Genomic DNA, 13,886 nt, shown 5'->3' with positions numbered 1-13,886 from the left:
GGATCTTCCCTTTACAAGTATGCACGTTTGAAAACCGTCAAAAAACACTGCATCGTCTTTTTAATACTTTGATCCCTTAACATAGATTTAGTAGACTTTTTGAACCTTTTCTTTTTATAATTGAAAACGATAACGTGTTTTTCTTGTTTTTTTTTAAACTAGGTACATTAAAAAATTGTGGTGGAAATCTGTACCGTCAAAAAATTGCGATGTAAAAAAGTTGATATTTTTCAATATAATATATTGACAAAAATAAATGAAAAACCACCATTGTAATAAAACCACAAAAATGTTGCAAAAAAGAACCTTCCTGCCATAATGATTATAATATTGAAGTTTTTAAAGGATTAGTAATTTTACACAGCAATACGGATAAGAGCTCTAAGCAAAACTGTTGATTTAATTTAATATGTTGATATTTATACATAAATTTTTTCACGATAAATTACCAAAATATTTTAAGGATAAAGTTGTCTTAAACAAAAATTGTCATGAATATGCTACTAGACAAAAGGATAAAATAAGACTACCATTATTGAAAAGAGCTGAGTCGCAAAATTGTTTGATGTATAAGGGTTTAAAAATGTATGATGAGATGCCTGAATGTATGAAGAATGAAAAGTGTCTGAAAGAATTTAAAAATAAATGTATAAGTTACTGTAAGGAAATGTAAATATATATAGAAGATGTAAATGTACATAATAGTTTATATTAGTTTTAATATAAGCTAACTTAAGAAATAAATAAATAAAAAAATAAAAAAACTGATCCACTGGAGTCATTTTTCGGAAAGAATTATTTCAAAATAGCCGAAACTACTAAAAAAGGTCCAAATATGTGCCAACAGTGATTAGTTACATCAAATGCATTCTCATATAAGAGATATATGATTTATTTTATACCTTGACAAATTTTGCTCCGCCAGGGATCAAAGGGTTGAGGTATCTGTTTGAGTCTTACTGGGAATAAGGTAGTGTTTACTGACAGTTATAATAAATATATTGCATTGCAGTCGCTCGTTAGGCATTAGTTTATTTGATTCCAAACTTTACTTAGAAAGTTTACATCACATATGAGTGCACATATTATATTATTTATTATGTTATTCCCCTGTCGAGAAATAAAATTATGTAACCTACAAGACATATTGTACAATATTACGCTTATTGCTTTTTCAACAAATGAATAGGGCGTGAATTTTATTCAAATAAATAATGAACATTATATAAGTGCGAAACTTTTGATTTTATTTCTTGTACTATTAGTTTTCACGTTAAGAGTAGGAAGAAAATAATAAAGTCAGATTTTGAGCCTCTTCGAAAGATTCATAAAAGGTAAAGGTTTAACGGATGTGTGCGTCATAATCATCATCATTTCTTTATCCATACACGATGATGCATAATGAACTGTATAAGTAAATTAATCGCAGTGTACCAGCGATTATTTATAACAAACGTGAAAGTAAGATGATCAGTCTTTCGCTTCAGGTATCAGTCCAGGGACTTTGAAATATTCCCGTGAAAAACTATTTCGAAGTGAAAAGTCAACAAAACATATTGATGAAATCAATATTTCAACCGCCGGAAGTCAAACCCAGGACCTCAGGAAAATTAGGCAAATGCGCTAACCTGTAGACCAAGAGGCGGGCTAATTTCCTCTCGATTTCTTATTTCAAGATTTTTAATCAAGTCACTAATACTCTGAGTCCAGGGTTCTGGTTCTATTTAAGAAACACTGTATTTTTTTTGCTCGGATACGGATTTAATGATGTTATTTTTTTAATTGTAATTATGGTCATTGAAGTAGCGAGATTTATTTCTGTGTGACTTCACGGTCAAGGCTGCTGAAATGTCAATGTCAGAGCAATCGAGCCAAAGCATAATAATTACCTATGTATTTATCGCAATTATTATCTAAATCCGTGTTTCTCAAAGTGGGTTTCACGATCTTTGAGATCTGGAGCTTTATTTGTTATTCTGTCTGAAATCTCTGATTTCTAGGTCAACGTAACAAATTTATGACTAAATTGTCATTTTCAAAATAATTTGCGTAATTTATATGTACATCATTATTTAAATTTTAATTTTTCAAATCCAAATAATAATAAAACATAGTTTTTGTTATTTTTTACGAATTAATTTCAGAATAAATTACATTTATAAACATTTATGTTGTACAGTACTAATAATTGGTCGATATGGACAGCTGAATAACCGACAAATCCGTCCTTCCGCTATGATAGTCGAGTTAAAAATTTCGATAAGCCAAAACTTATGAAAGAAAATTATTCCTTTTTTTATTTTGGAGTTGGAAAAAAAACATTTTCATGAATGAACATCTTTAGCTCGTGAAACAGGGTCAAATTGCCCAAACGACTTTTATTTCAGACGAATCAAAAAATAAAGAAATGGATTAGTAGAGGATTATTTTTATCGATTTGATGACATCGCACATACCTATTAAAAGTACAAAATTAAGTTATAACTTTGTTTTGCTTTCAACTAAGTAGATCTGCGGGAAACTGCGTTATTTCATCAATGTCAGTGAGTGTTGTTGTTTACTTTGGGTTTACATAGGCAACCTTTTTCTAGTCTGAGCCAGATTGACAATTTTCCTCCGAGTTGCGGGTCGCAATATCAAAATAACCATTAAGTCATGTCAATCAAAACATGTGAAGGTTCTAGTATTCGTCGGCAAATAAAGTAGAAAAATAAATCACAGCTATCAAACTTAAATTAAGAAGGTATATTATGCGCTCTGGATGGTATTTTTTGATAAATAACCGCAGTCTTAGTCCAGTACAATCCTATTCAACATTATACAAACTGACGCGCTATGAAATTATTCTAACGTTCCGAGTGCATTTATTAATTACCCCTGAAATCGGATTTAACGCTTCATATGCTTATGCACTCTGTGTTGAAATCGTTTTCGTGTTCTGGTTGTTGTTATTCAAGTTCTCAAACTTTTTTTAACACGACAGCAGACCCCGCAGACGCAATCTGGATTTAAATTATTCCAATGTTTTAGGTGCATTTATTAATTTCCTCTAAAATCTTCGATTTTTTTACCGTGGAAAATCACCGCAAGCTGGCTGATAATATTATTTGTCTAGGTATTATGAAAAAAATACTTCAATAAATCACACGCACGTTCGATGCTTAAAGTTTATGAACGAATTTTAGTATGATCTAGACTCCGCATTTTCGCGGGCCGCCCCGGATCAAAACATCCCGCTGGCTGGCTGGAGTGGAGGTTGCCTACGTGTGGTTCACATTGTGGTTAAATGTTTGGTTCAGATAAATCCAGGAGAACTAACCTTTTAAAAATTACATCCAAAGGTCGAGAAACTAATATTTGTAATTTTCCGTTTTTAAGATAATAAAGTAAGTACTTACGTATAGATTTAAAAAAATAGTTGGACTTACCAGCTCGCGCGAGGGCGCCAAGGTTTGATAAGAAAAGAGTCGTGAACAGCAAGAAGATCATCTCTCCTTCTACCCATCAGCATCTCCCGCTCACTCTCATAACATAATCACTGCACTGTCTCTGTCTAGTGTCTAGCTCTCTCGCTGCGCGGGTTCCGGGTCCACTTTCACATCGTATCAATAATCACCATTCGAATAATTATCCCCACGGAATGGCGATTACACGGCGCGGGGTGACCGTCCCGGACCATAGACTATTTCGTACTTGGTACTGCTTACTTCTGAAATCAAATTATTCCACAATGTTATAAAACCACAGACAACTACGTACCATCGACAAGCCCCGCGTTTAATTTGCACTAGTTAATAGAGCATTGGTGTTGCATTCAACCGAAGAAGATTAGTTTATTTTTCACACTTAAATAATTGTATTTACAAACATACATTTTTCAAGTATTTTTACTATAGATGTTACGATATCGATTTCGTTATAAAGAATATTTCGGCTAATATTTTCACTTCACTGATATTAGTTTTTTTAAACATGTTCAATAGTATAATTTTAAGAGTTAAATAGAAACTGGTCGATTACGTGGAGCGCAGCTTTCGTGCGAACATAAATGACTTTCGATAGATTTAACAATTAAGTCTACTCGAAATTTAAACAAGAAAATTGTGATTTTGTAATTTCACACCGTTTTAAACATGGTACCGATTGCGATGGTTACATTTCAATTTTTTAAATGGCAAATCGAACCTAAGCAGTGCCCTATGCAAAATCGGGTTCGAACAGAGGAATAATGATGATGAAAGTACACGGAATTGGGTCGTTTACCTTCTTGTATTGAAAATCTATGTATTTCAGTAAATTTATGATACACGTACAAAAAAACATAAATAGTAATAATATTTTTTGGGGACATTTAAATATTGTAGTCTGCAGCAGCAACATTAAGCAAATATTCGAAGCCGACTTTGAGAGTAATGTTTCTTTGTCCCTGGACTGGCACCTGGAATCTAACACTGCACGCTACGTGTAGTGTACTTATGCACCTTAAGGTGCGACTAAGGTTCTGATGAAGATAATTTCTTTTTAGAAATTACAAGAATATTTTTTTGTTGACTCTACTAGCCCATGGGCACGTTTCAGAATGAAATGTGTAGGTATTGAACAATTTTAATCAACTAGCTGGTAAAAGAAGAAGTCTGCAAATGGAAAATTGTTTTCAGGCGTTGCCTAGTAGGTGAACTGGTTCAGCCGGATGAATCTCACCCACATGATAAAGATTTCAGCGCTTTTACTTCACAAAAGTCAACGGATGGAAGAGATGAGGAAATGTGGATGTTTAAACTGTGGATGTGTATACTTGTAATGCCGTATTAAACAGACTTCATGAACTCGGCAATAGTTATTCCTACGAATCAGGGCTGGTATTCCGAACGCGTTTACAGAGCGCTATAATGCGTATTTAGTACGTAAAAACGCGCTATACCGCGCTATAGTTTCGTTTGGAATACCAGCCCTGATATATTTAGTGTAGGGTATTGTTCCTATGGAACAAACCTTTTGAACTTTTTCAAAGATGGTGAATGGTAATTATATTTATTTATTTATCCATTTCATAAAATACACAATTTTTTGTTCACTTTGCCCACCTGTATGAAACAGTACTTATAATTTTGTTATTATATTGCTTTAAAATATTTTATTATTTAATTTGTTTTTTACATTTTTTCTTGAATTGTTTAAACTTTCTGCTGAATGTGTTGTATAATTTTTAGGTTTTTTTAAATATAAATCTTGTATAATTTGAAGGTTTATTTCTATTTATAAATCTTGGCTAAAGGAAAATTTATGTTTTAAAAAAACATATAATATTAATATTAGTATTATACAGGCATATTTGCCATTTATGTTAATAAAATAAACACAGGCAGAATGGTAAATGTTACACAGTGTGTTAGGTAACTACTTAAACCAGCTAATGACAGGTGATAAGACCTGCAAATGCCTAGACTTTCATATTCTCTTCTCAAAAATGTTTCCCTCTCTGTTGCAATAAATTTAGATGTGTAGATATTACATTACCCTTTAACCCTTTTGTTGGCAATGTATGCTATAGGATTTATATGTTCTCATTTATTCTGACAAACTAAAAGACGAGTTATACAACATTTAGTTAAAAATGATTTACCATTTTGTTAATTATTTACTGCATTAACACAATTCAAAATATACTTTTTTTTTTAAAAAAGATGTTTAAAAAAAATTCCATTCGGCGAAGACAGAGATAAATATAAGATACCTTCAATAAATAATTTATCTAATTAAAAATAATATATTTCCACGGTGTTCAAAACATTTTCACAATGGAAATAACAAGGTGAACTTTAAATAATTGCTTTTATTTATTTATTTTATTGGGTAAACAAACAGTATGTACATAAATGTTGACCATTTCTTTGTATATTAGTATAGGACACTCATGCACACACCAAAAAAAATATTAACCCTAAAGACAATAATTTAAATTCAGTTAAATATAACAATTATAAACGATAAGAAATGAAAAATATGTATATAATAATATAATTAATAAAATATCGGCTTCTCATAATATTTCTATGATGATCGACTAAAATTTACATACATTGTCATAAAAAATATCAGCCTCGGTACACATAAACAGAAGATTTTGTCTTGTCGGTCTAGATGGCACACGGAACGGTCTTTCAAGTAGATTAGAGGAGTTCATTTTATTAATTATTAATTTCTTTTAAACGTTATGAAAGCATAGAAATTATACACCAATAAAGTAAATCTGGCGATTAAAAAATAAAAATATTTGCGAATTGCAGTAAGAAGTGCCAATCGCGAGCTCTGTAAGTGTTGATCTATTTATCATTAGCTTCGTGTTTTTACAAGTTACCGATTAAAAGCAGCGACTTCATACCAATCAGTTAGTTTTCAGATCACTTCTCGTCTAAAGTAAAGTAAATATAATATTGTATAAGATAAAGCCCATACAGTAAGCAAGTGATCTTAAAAGTGACCACCACTCTTGTCATTTGCGCATTAAAGAGTTAGCAATTTTTTTCACTATAACAAGAAATATTAGCGTTCTTATAATTTACCCAAATATTTCAGTTTTGGTGGCCATTTTCAACGAGTTTTAATTAACTCATTATTAGAAAATGGGAATAAAGTTGAGGTAGAGTGGGGTTTGAATCTCGGACCTCTGATCCGTGAGTCCGCAACACCAGCCATGGAACCACAACCAGATTAATTAACTAATACGTTTTAAAATAAATAAAATAGTTTTGATCCATCAATTTCTTAAACTTCAAATATGTCCGCCTTCAACGAGCGCCAGCAGCCAACTAAAGTTTGTAGTTCGTTCGGCATCGTTAAACAAAACTTTAGCTTACCTACTGGAGAAAAGAGCAAAGTGTCTTTCAATATTTTAAAAACACTTTTTTTCTAGGTTTGCCACACACGATCTCACCACTGGCAGGTTAATTAAGTCAATAAGAAATAACATGAACAGGAGTTATTTATTATTATTTAACTACCTAATATATGTACATACTTACATACATTATATTTTGCCAATTAAACCTATTTCCTCATACTTCAAGGTATTAGTAATAATAGCTTATTTACATACAAAATAATTAAACAGGCATTTGATAAAAATACTTATTTTTTCTGTTATTATAGTTTTTTTTAACGTTATCATTTATCAACTGAATTACGTTAAAGAATTGTATAACAACAGAAAGTGGAAATGGAAAACATTTTTTAGGAGATAATAAAAGAGTCTAGGTATTCACAGGGCTTATGTCCTATCATTGGCTGGAATATTCCATTTGCCCTTCTTAAAACTGTTTTCTATCTCTGCTGTAATATATAAATTCGTCATTCTTGATAACTCCTAAGGGGGTGGAAACCAGCCATTGTCTATAATTATTTGAACATATTTAAAATACTGTTTGTTAGATTTTGTATTTTAACAAAGATGAAAAAATTTTCTTAGAGGAGAATACGAAATTTACATTTTATTTTATTTTATTTCATTGGAAAGCCAACATACATTTATAAATTTATAAGATACAATTATATTATAAATACATGTCACAAAGTCCAAATAGAGGCTTCCACATAATTTTGTTATTGTAAATGTTGTCACATAAAAAGTATACATAACATAAAATAATTAACCACACACAACTTGTAATATTACTTAAAATGTAAATCTAATACATATTATTAAAAATATATCTACTTTTGAATATTGGTCACACAGATGCACATTATAATATTAAATATAACTTTAGTTGACCATACAGTGTACATTTATTATGTGCCTACATAAAGAACTGCATATAACCTGCATAATATAGGCTGTGGATTCAAGGCGCAACATCATAACTTGTTTTTTTTTTCTATATCATTTTAAAAGGAAGTAATAGATGTGTTATTAATATCAATACAATTTAATTTATGATTACACATATTGCTGTTTTGCAGTTTTAAATAAATATGACTTCTTAAGTAATCACATTACACATTGTTACATATTTAATCTTCTCATCCTGCCCGTTAGTAAACACCCATATTTCTGAATTCCCGTACAACCCTACTTCCACAGTCCTTTCTCTAAAGGGTTCTCTATCTCTGTTGAAATGCCTGTCAATTGTTGAAAGTTCAGGTATATAATAAGTCAAGTCAGCGTTATTAATCAAAAAAATATAATTTTCAATAAAATAATATGAAAAAAAATGAGACGTAAATATGTCAGTCTAGACATTTATCGGACTTATGACCTGTCATCGACTGGAAAAATCGATCACATTACATATTCAGTAGACAAAATTTTGGAAAAGATGGCGATATTCCCTTTTAATAGCTTCTCGTCTCGGGCTTGATTTTCGGAGATATAGGGCCTTACTTATAAATCGGGTATAAAGTTAAGCTTGAGAATAATGATGGTATAGCCAAAAGTATTACTTATAAACCTCGCATAGAGTTAAACTCGGTTTAAATCTGGGATAGCGACCATATAAACTTATACCTGCATATTATGTGGTATTACGCTGGAATAAGCACGCGATCTGTCAAAAGTCATATTTTTCAATAGTGAAAATGGATAGTTTATCAGATTTTTTAACAATTTCGAAGTCCTGTAACCTTCTCAATGCAGTTTGAGTGATTTTTAATAATTTGTTTTCATAATATCGGAAATGTTATATGTTTGTATGTATTTGAATTAACTGTGATTAAAAATGAAACACGAATAAACAAAATAACTCGTTTTTTACGTTCTCCTCTTCTTCCCAATTTCGATTTTTTTTCTAACGGTTTTCTCCATGTATTATACTGACAGTAGTCCCGATTTGACTTTGACGTTTGTTTGTTGTTGTTATAAAAGTTACTGTATATATATATATATATTACATATTTTTATAAGTAAGCTTTTTTTTATATCGGTTTAAATAGTTAAACCGGGTATAGTTATTTCATAATGTAAACCTGGTATTAGGAAATCTAATTAGTAAGGCCCGTAGAGTATTAATTAGTAAGTGGTTTTTACTGCAATATTTCTTAGTCCCTGGATTGAATCTGATGCACAAGTTTGATCATCTTGCCTTCATGTGTAATATGTAGAAAGCGTTGAAATTGAAAAAAACATGTTCTTGATAAATTCTTATAAAAAATTGTGTCGTTATTGAAAGCTTATATTCGTTCTTAAGATGTTTTGAACTAACTTAATAAAGTATAAATACATAAATAAATGATGAAGAAACGGATAGAGAAATCACGATGAAGCATATTTCTACTCTCTCTATTGAAATACGTACGAGGATCTGTCAATTCGTAAAAATAATTTAAAGCTCGGGTAATTTTCGTGTATACGGCATGGTTACTTTACAAAATAAATATAGTTACACATAACGATCAGCGAATGTAACAAAAAGTACTTTCCAATTTATCTGCAGCATAATTATTTTCCATGCGTGTTATGCATTTCCTTTTGTACGAGTATCCGCATAGATAGAATAGGAAGTATCGGTGCAAAAATGACAATTGGTCGTTTGATGAACCTGGAAATAATTTTAAAAATAAAATAAAATTTTTAATTGAAGGTAATATAAAAGTGTAGGCATCTACCGGGCTTATGACCTGTCAATGGCTGATTTAAGTGGCCACTTTCCCACTGTGTAACATTCACTATTCTGCCCATATTTGAACATCTATGTTCCTTCAATTCTTTCATCTGTTGATGTTTGTGAAGATGAAGAGCTGAAACCTTTATTTATGCGGGTGAGATTCATCTAATTGAATTATTGTACCTACATACTAGGCAACGCCTGAAAATGTTATTTTTTCAATTTCTATACTTCTTCGTGGACCAGGTGGATTTATCAACAATATTTTGAGTTGGTCCAATTTTTTGTAGACAAGGACTGGATCAATTAAATGTTCTTCATCTCTGTTGTAATATGTTAATATGAACAGCTTCCCAGGGAGTTGAATCCAGTCCTTGTCTACAAAAATTTGGACAAATTCAAAATATTGTTAAAATGAAATTGTGAATAAAAATGACAGTTTTGAGTTTAATGTGTCATTCGAAGCGTAAAATTATGTTCTTTAAGACGCAAACGTCACCACAGTAACTCAATTAGAAAAAGGTGCGTAAACCCTAATTATTGGTTTTTTAACACGTGATTTTATAATACTTATATAAAAACATTTGTTAAAACATGTAAAAAATATTTTTAAAAAAAATATAATAAGCAGAACATTATAATAATTATTTCTTATATATCCTCACTTTTACTTACTCGTATAGCTTGCGTTGTCTAGATTGTAAACAAGAAAAAATCACTTAACTAAGTTTTAGCCATTTATCCTCATTAAAAACTTTTTGATATTTTTTAATGTATCAGAAGGAAAAAGTTACCAATGGAATTTATTAGAAAGACGTGAATAAAATAATGTTGTGTACACAAAGCACTCAAACATAATTTTTCTTGCTGTCTAAACTTTCAAATTGCGATGACGATTCAATCTATACACACGAATAGAGCAGTAAAAATACTACATTATGGACTTTAACATTTCAATAACTTATTTGACTGACGTTAAGAATTATATCGGAGACATATTTAAAATCGAAATTGAAACGGACTTGACGACTTTAGACCACCCGAGAATTAAGCTACGAAGTATATTTATGACTTTATATACTTCGTAGCTTAATTATTTCAAATTATCCACAAATTATTGCAAACAAAAAAAACAGCAACGCGTGGTCAAGCAAAAAACCTTATTTCTCAAATGCATTGTGTTCAGTTAATACCGGAATAGCTAGCTTCGTCAGACAATTAATAGCGTATCTTGTATTATATTTATATTTTAATTTTTTTTTCATTTTTCATGTTTTTTGTAAATTCGCCCAGGGTACAAACCCCGCTCCAAGTAAATAGAAAAAACAAACTAATAAAATATAAACTTACAAGAATACACATATTGATACATAATACATACATACATATACATATATATGCACATTTATATGTATATGCATACGCATACATACATATACTTATGCACATACACATACATACTTACATACATAAAAGATACACAATTTAATTTAAATATGTTAAACTTCATGATTGCCATTTGTTTTTTCAAATTATTCATTATTTTTATCTTTTACTTTATACACTTAGTAAGAATTTCCGATCCGTGGCATACATCAACCTCTCTGTCTCCATACGACCAATGTCATGAAAAAGCGAGGTCAACACTTTTTTGACCTGACAACACTCCCGCTTTTCCACAATTTTCGCAAAAAGTTATGGGCCTTCTTGCCAACGCAATAGTGTTGCCTCGATGCCAGAACAGTGTTGATCCCTTCACCTAGTACCGGATCCCTATTGGAGTATTTTGTGTTATGGTTGTGGTTGACGGTTGAGTATTTGTCACAATTTGTGTGTGTAACCTAAACCGTTCTCAATATACACTGTTGAATAATACTCGGAATTCTTTGAAAAGCAAGTCACTCAGACAACTGAATGTTTTTTTTTAACTACTCGGATACAAGATTTATGTTCAATAGTTACCGGTCCAAGGGTAGTTTTTGTGCAAGCTCCCTAACCAATTAGTCCATAAGTCAACACAGAATTTGCCAATGCATGGTATAGGTATTTCAGTCAGTACAATCGTATTTTTACATAATCATAGTTCTGAACTTGCGACATGCAATTTGTGAATACAGATAATTTATTTGCCCCAGAAAACATTAATACATTCAACATAATTGTTGCTCAAAACCACAACAACAATAGAATAAAATAGGTTTCTTTGCGAGGAACGTGTTTTTAGCATGAATAATTTCATTTCTCAAGGACTGTATTCAACCATTATACGAACATCAATTATTTCATACATACCCATTGTAATGCGCAAACACTGCTCAGTGATTGTTAGTCGAAATAATACTGGCGACGTTTTTGCATTTTTTTTTCAAAAAACAAAATGCTCGTACACCTTAGACAAATAATAAAAAATATATTAATGTAAGCGTCCTTAAAAAAACTATTTCGAAAGACTTATTCTTGTGTTTAATTATATTTAATTTTAGCAGATATTAGCTATTCACGTGATATGTAAGTGTACATTTATGTAAATAGGATGTACTTATATAACAATCTACATATTTAACAAATGTAAGTAATAGATAGATAAAGCCGTCTTTTCATCTCCTAATTCTTATACTATAATAAGTGGAAAATAAAGCACAGATATGTATTTTATCCAATAAATTATGTATTTTTGAAAAAAAAATATTAAAACTAATATTTTTAAAAAGGCAAAAAAGATGTTGAAAAAGTGTTACTTTAATTAATCCTAATGATGTTATTTATTGTAATAAATGTAAACATTGAATTAAATTAATATTATAAAATATTTGTAAATAATCAATTACCGACTTTTCCATGTCTACCGGTTTCAAGACGTACCCGTCTCTTTGTCAGGACACCAATTAAACCAACATGCAAAACCCAATATACACCTTCACCATAGTTGTTGCACAAAAATATATAACCAACACGACATGCATTTTAATAAGCACATGCACTGATTAGGACACACATGCACAGATTAAATTATGAAAATTTTCTGTTGTTTGATTAATAGTTGAAAAAATTATAGGGGATGGAGGGAGGAGGTAAGCTTAATAGGTTTTATAGTGTGACCATTACAGTAGAACATCGTATAAAGTAGAAAAGTATATATATTGGAAGTTTGTTTGATTATTGATCAAAGGAACGTTATTTTTTAAAGCTTACCTAATGTGAAATATTTCCATATTATTTACTTTTAACCTTTTTATTATTGGAATGTAAGATTTTAACTCCTGTATTTTTATTAAAGCCATGATTAAAACGAAACCAAAAGTTTGGAACGCTTTCGTTCTATGCAATAGAGCTAAATAGCTTCTCTTTCAACAGGGGTGAATTATTACTCTAATATAAATAGATATTGTTTAACATTTAATTACATCAATATTTTTTTAAAATCTAAATAACATCACCCTTGATATAGAAAGGATTTAACCCGTCCTGTCCAATTAAAAAAACTTAAAATTGCCATCTAGGTATCGTTTATTTGAAGGAAAAAAATGTTTATCTCAGCATGACTAGAAGACATTTTATAAAACTCATTCGAAATATTAATATTCTATAAATATACGGGGTGTTCATTAAACACTTTCACATCCGAAACCACGATGATCAGTATGAGCAAGAAGACATATTGGCACATTAAAATATTTTTTTAAAACAAATAAAATTTAAAAATGTAAAATATAAAAAAAGCAAATGGTTGCTTACTTCTGTAGGGGCGAAACGAGGGAGGGTAGGGGGGAGTCTGATACGCCGACAATCACACAACCGCGTTCTTCTCGCTTCTCCCCTGCAGAAGTAAGCAACCCTTTGTTTTTTTTAATGTTTTATTTCTTTTGAATTTCTTTGTTCTAAATATTTTTTTAAATATGCTAATATGTCTTCTTGCCCATACTGATCATCGTGATTTCGGATGTGACTGGGTTTAAAGAACACCCTGTTTTTTATTATATCGTAAGTGTCCAGTTCAAATTTGGCGATTTTGAGATTTTTTGACCAACATTTAGTGCTGGGTGGTATCTTCTACTGAAAAAATCGAGTTTACTTTTATCTCAAAGTTTATTACAAAATTGATCATCGTTATTTTTTGAATCAGTCTTTAAAAAAAAAGGTAAAGAAGAGAACTAATAGACTTAATTCAGAATAACAGAGAATAGACGTTTGTCTCTTTTTTGCTCTTTCTCATTAAATCGAATGCAAATCGTTTCCTTCCCCCTATCTCCTTGTTTGGTCCATATTTTCTTTGTTTTAATATTATAG

General features: G+C 30.6%; 1 protein-coding gene across 2 annotated transcripts in view; it reads right to left on the bottom strand.

Moving 5' to 3' along the window:
• LOC148271228 (uncharacterized) overlaps nucleotides 1–13,886 on the bottom strand; it is a 78,330-nt gene that overhangs the window by 40,090 nt on the left and 24,354 nt on the right. Inside the window, exon 2 of one of the 2 annotated variants that reach the window (XM_088241650.1) lies at nucleotides 3,429–3,709. In XM_088241650.1, coding sequence (XP_088097776.1) covers nucleotides 3,429–3,489 — 61 coding nt within the window. In that variant the 5' untranslated portion in view covers nucleotides 3,490–3,709. The remainder of the gene's footprint in view (nucleotides 1–3,428; nucleotides 3,710–13,886) is intronic. The other variant, XM_088241651.1, reaches the window with a different exon arrangement.

The sequence above is a fragment of the Micrasema longulum genome, unplaced genomic scaffold (genome assembly GCF_059751315.1).
Source record: "Micrasema longulum isolate JH-2025_06_02 unplaced genomic scaffold, ASM5975131v1 h1tg003014l, whole genome shotgun sequence".
NCBI classification, from domain to species: Eukaryota; Metazoa; Arthropoda; class Insecta; order Trichoptera; family Brachycentridae; genus Micrasema; species Micrasema longulum.
This window is presented reverse-complemented; position numbering and strand designations above follow the sequence as displayed.